The sequence below is a fragment of the Octopus bimaculoides genome, chromosome 7 (assembly GCF_001194135.2).
Source record: "Octopus bimaculoides isolate UCB-OBI-ISO-001 chromosome 7, ASM119413v2, whole genome shotgun sequence".
Lineage (NCBI taxonomy): Eukaryota > Metazoa > Mollusca > Cephalopoda > Octopoda > Octopodidae > Octopus > Octopus bimaculoides.
In genome coordinates, this window is record NC_068987.1 from 101571982 (window position 1) to 101577861 (window position 5880).

At 36.7% G+C, this 5880-nt stretch overlaps 1 protein-coding gene across 1 annotated transcript in view; it reads left to right on the top strand.

Annotated features, from left to right (window-relative positions):
• The first annotated feature begins 46 nt into the window (after positions 1 to 46).
• The window catches only part of LOC106873887 (uncharacterized), a 311731-nt gene continuing 305897 nt past the window's right edge, over positions 47 to 5880 (top strand). The window contains exon 1 of the mRNA XM_052969830.1: positions 47 to 3229. Within this exon, the coding sequence (XP_052825790.1) occupies positions 1239 to 3229 (1991 nt within the window). The 5' untranslated portion in view covers positions 47 to 1238. The remainder of the gene's footprint in view (positions 3230 to 5880) is intronic.

The following is a 5880-nucleotide window of genomic DNA, read 5'->3' on the forward strand; positions in this document are numbered from 1 at the left end:
GTACATATACACACACACATAATACATATATATAATACATACGTAAATATATATATATATATATTATTTTTCAACTGATTTCTTTTTTATCTTATTCTCAATTTATTTATTTATATTTGACCATGGATATTATTTCAAGCTTAATTTTCTGTCAAACTTCGTCCAGAGATTACGGATTAACAGACACATTTTCGTCGAAAGGATTACCATCGAAATATTTCGAACTGCAACAACAACAACAACAACAACAACGACATCAACAACAACCAATACAACGACAAACAAAATATCAACAGCTTAAATATTACCAACAACTGCATTGATAACAACAACAATTAGAACCGTTATCGTCATTACTTTTGAGTTTTTCCACGTTATTATTATTGTTGTAACGACAAAAGGATATTAACAGCTACAAATTTGAAATACCAAAAAACAGAAAATTCTATTGAAAAAGTTGAAAACAAAGTGCGCGCGCACACACACACGCAATAAATACACCACAAAAATTATATAGAGATTGGTAGAATTTAAAATTAAAATTCACAACATAAGTATTTACAATAACAATTACAAAACTATCAGTAACAATTAAATTTTATATATACATATATGATAAATAAATATCCTTATTATTTTAATCATATAAATTATATATACTTCCTTTCTGATAAATAGATTATTTCTGACTTTTTCCTCCATTTATCTGAGTATTTATTATATTTTGTGAAAATTTTCGTTTCATATTTTACGTTAAGGGAATACCTACACGCTCAGTCACACACATATACACACGCACGAACACACACACACACACACAAATATATTTTACATTCATCCTCACTTCCACATGTAATATATATATATATATACAAAATTAAATATACGTTATTAATGTGAAAAGACTTAAAACACTTGCGAAAGGATTTAGGAATGATATCTTGACACTGTTTAATTCCTCTTAGATCTATTTCAAATCCATCCATAGACGTTTAGTATAAACTTTTAAGAGATACAAATACGCGCACGCGCATACACGCACGCGCGCACACACATACACAGACAACCATATGCAAACATACGACGGTGACTGACAGCACGCCTATACATCCATGCGAGCAACAGATATATATTTTGCTGTCTGCCTATCAGACTACATTTGGGAGTCCGACGAATTGTTGAAAGAAGTTGTCCAGTGCAACAGTCGATGGCTATGTAAGCACTGACGTAAGAGACCAATGTTTTTGGTTAGAAGCATCGGATTTTCCACAGTTGTCATATACAGCTTTTTGATAATCTGCTGTGCCGTTGTCAGCAATACACTTCCATTTGAGACTTCACCGAACCTGGGCCAGCCTTCTACGGTCAATGTCGACCCTTTGTTCAATCTAGAGAGGACAAACAGCTCTCGGTTGTGGCAATGGGTAGACGCTACCCCACCTTCCATGCGTTCTTCACAAAAACAACTAATTTCTACAGGTTTGCACAGGCGGAATTTCAAGAGGAACTTCAAAGAAATTCTCTATTCTGCCATCAAACAAAATCGTCACAGAAAACCGAAGAACACGCCAGGTGATAGCAATAGCACCAAACACTTCAAGTCACATCCCAGAAGTGCTAAACATAAGCGACCTCACCGGAGTGTTATTACGTCAACGGCATATTATCTTGAAACATCTCAAAAAGGCAACAAAAATGGGGAACGAAACGACCGTGAGATTAACAGTCTGGAAAACACAATGGATGGCTATAAATACAACACCAACAACGATCGACGAAATGGCAAGCAGGACATATTTAGGGATCTATTCGGGCATCCGGGAACCTTCTATATTAGAAGAGGTGAACAATCCCGGGTACCCTCAACAAATACTCGACAGGTGCCGGGTGCACAGATTACTTCAACTACTACAACTGTTAATTCAAGCACACTAAACTATGGGAGTAACAGCGATGTTAATTATACTGCTAACTACCACAAGGCATCACCCTTGCGTACAGATACCACACCAATATCCTTGCAGCATACGGATGTAACACCTGTGTCTAAATTGTCAACTATTATCTCTATTTTCAACGAGCGTAAGCATGGGAAGAAGAAACGTTACAAGCACCACCAACATAAACATCATCATCGTCGACGTAGGAGACGGGGTCGAAGGCAGGTTTCGAAACGCAAACCCCGTCGTTTATACGGTAGTAGCTTAGACTACTGGGTCAATGCAGCTGATCGTAGACACCGCATTCACAATACCACCAGTAACGTGAATAATAAAACCCGTATTGGCCGTTTAAAAATCCGAAACCAACTTGGTTTTAATGGGACATTGAAAAGCAGTGACATTTATCATCGCAACTATGACACTAGTAACAACGAAACCTTTAACGCTCTGTGGTCCCAAGTAAACAGCACCCGGTACACTGTGACATCAAACCTCATATCAAATAGATCAGAACAACTACACGAGCAAAAACAACAGGAACATCAACAACCGCAGCTGCAATTTCAACAAAACAATAGTATTATCGGCAATACACGTCATACGAGCGAAGTATTACCTGCAGGAGGAGAATCAAAATGGCTGATTCATACATTGAACGCTGTTGAGTCAGATAAAAATGTTAACAATTACAATACGGATTTACGAAATGATCGGATCAACGATTTTACCAAGGTGGATATGCTACCCAACTACCTGTCTCCTAAGGTAGACACCCATTCTGAATCTATATTCTCTGTTTCACGCTTCAATAGTTCATCCTTGTATCCCTCTCGGGCGCCATCTTTATTGTCCCTTATCTTTCCACGGACTGCTACCTTAAAACAATATTCGGCGCCACCATCTTTCTTGCAACTGTCAAATCAATCAAATTCACCAACATCTTTATTATCGTCATTATCATCATCATCAGCGTCATTATTAGCATCTTCATTATCTTCTTCTCCTTCCTCTTCTTCCTCTTCCTCTTCATTTTTCCCTTTGTATCCGGGTCACCACATCAGTGTTGTGCCAGAGTCAGACGCCACAGACTTGGGTGGCGACCACCCACAAAAGGTGTTGATACCTCACACTAGCCGGAAAATGCCACAGGCTCTCATAATAGGTGTAAAAAAGGGTGGGACTCGTGCCGTGCTGGAATTCTTACGATTACACCCGGATGTACGAGCACCTGGTCCTGAACCACATTTCTTTGACCGACACTACCACAACGGATTAGAATGGTACAGGTAGGTGCAGAAATTTCATCATATTTGTGTGTGTGTGTGAGAGAGAGAGAGAAATTTTGTTTTATTACATTTTATGTTTCCGAGAGCATTAAAATGGCGAAGTGTTAGAAATGGGAGAGCGCCGAACTAAATGACTTTCTGTATTTTGTTACATCCAATTACGTCCACAAAACTCAAAACTGGCCATCAGAATCGTCTTTCATTGATTTTCACACCTCTGAGATCTATAAAATAAACACCAATGAACTATAACATTATCGTATAAATTTGTTGCTTTGTGTTTCCATTAGAAATCAATAACTTGTCTGTTTATCTAAGTGCTATGTATATGTGACTATATGTGACTGTGTGCGTTTGGATGTGTATGTGTTTGTGTGAATATGTGTATGTAAGTAGTATCTGTTGCGCGTGTGAGTGTGTATGTGCGTGTGGGAGTCGTAAAACAGTGATAATCTTTAGGAAGAACTATAATTGTAGGACAGCTTCTCGATTCCTATGTGTGAGTTGAACTCGAGACCTGAAAGCTTAAGTAGTAGTGAAGCATTTTAGTTCAGTTTGGTTTCGTTGCTTCCATTATTCTGCAAATACAAATAACCACTTGGAGTGTTGATAAGTCTGTAAACTAACGTTTTCAATGCGTGTTTCTGACTTAGGTACAAGAACCGCAGTTTTTGAAAGGAAGATTTAGAAAACATCATCAATCCAGAAATTAGCTGGTTCTTTATTTTATCGGCAGGATTTGAACTCAAAACAAAATGAGTCGAAAGAAATTCTGCAAAGTATTCCTCACCGATGCTCTCATAGCTAACATTGCAAATCACGGAAATCTTATTAGAATTCGGTTACGGTACGGTTTCAACGGTGACAGATTTTATTATTACTATTATTATTATTACGTTTTTTTCTTTGCTTTTTATCGGCTCTAGTCGTAATTGAATTATATTGTGACAAGGTTTAATTTGTTACAGAGCCTTCTCGTAAGACGATATTAGTTATGACCGGTGTTCGTTGCAGTATGTTTCTAGTTGGGACAGAATTGGTTGTATGTGTTTTGGTTTCGACCATGTTTTCATTATATCGGGGATTCTAATAACGATAATATTTTTAGTTACGACTACGCTTAGGTTATGGCGACTTTAGTATGGTTATGATGGTCTTTTTAGTTATGACTGCGTTTGGTTATGATGGTCTTTTGCTATGACTGTTTTTAGTTATAACTATGCCTTGTGTTTTAGCTATGACTGCATTTCGATTATGACTAAGTTATGACTATCTTCACGTTATGGTGACTATTTTGTTAATAAATGCATTTTAGTTTTGTTTATGTTTTGGTTATAACTAAGGCTTGGTTGTGATAATAAATTTGTGACCAGATCTTAGGTGTAACTCGTTTACCATTTCAGATTTAAGATATTTCGCTTTATTTATATGTTGCAAAACCTTTTAAACGTCAAAACTTAGTTTTCTTCCCTTCCACTTCTAAATGTAAGGCACTCAACATGTTGCACGTCAGGTTTATTCTGCCGTTGTATATATAGATGGTTTTCTGTTATTAAATATTATTGCTAATCTAGTTTGTAAGGAGCATGCTGCAGTAGGCCTTTCTCGTGAACACTTTCAAACGTTATTGTCTGCGGGAAAGCATGCCCAGAAGATGAAAATGCTAATAATGGAATCTCTATAAACAGGTAACATGTAGAGGCAGGCAGAGCTATGCTATAAATAGCAGCCAAATCTCTCACTAATTATACTCTACTTTCGGTAAAAAGAGGTAGGACACTTATGATGTCATTCTAGATATGATATTTCCGACTAAGAGATGGGGTAGTTATCGCTAGAGTGTCTTTAACCATATCTCTGTTAAATCATACCCAACTCGCTGCTAGACAACAAGAACAATAACGAGAATGGGGAAGCTTCAATAAGGTTTGAATTCAGATGGAGGAAGAAGTAGGTTTGGGGTTCGTCACAGAGCCTTCACGGTGTCACAAAACATAAGTGGTTATACAGTTGTCTAGTTTAGTAGATCAGTTAGTAAAAAGTAGTTAAAGCTGAAAGAATAAAAATACAGAACAGCGGTGCAACAAGTGATTGTCGTGTGATGAGGAGTTTGATAAAGAAAGGCGGAACTTAATACAAACTTGTTCTAGAGAGGCTGTGTATATAGCAGCAGTAAAACTAAAGACATATAGGTAATATGTAGAGGCAGGTATAGCTATGTTCTTAAAAAATTCATTTCGCAACTACGTGATTTCAGGTTCAAACTCTGACAACAATGCTGTATTATCGTTAAGTGTCGGCTTCCGAAACCACAGGTTGTGCAATACCTTTCACACAGAGGGACTGTATGACAACGCGTCACGCACACCGCGATTTTATATGTGTTGTATATAAGTTCTATGTATGTGTGATTACACATATATAAACTGCTTGTGCATATATAACAAAAACTATGTCTAGAGAAAATTACATCTTTATTAAAGAACTCACCTTATAAAGCCGACAATTGTTTTTGTATGTGCGTGTGTGTAAAATATATGTGTACGTATCTATCAATTTATCTGTCTATATATATGTTATGTATATGTAATTTGCATACATGTAGTATGCAAGCATATATATATATATATATATATATATATATATATATA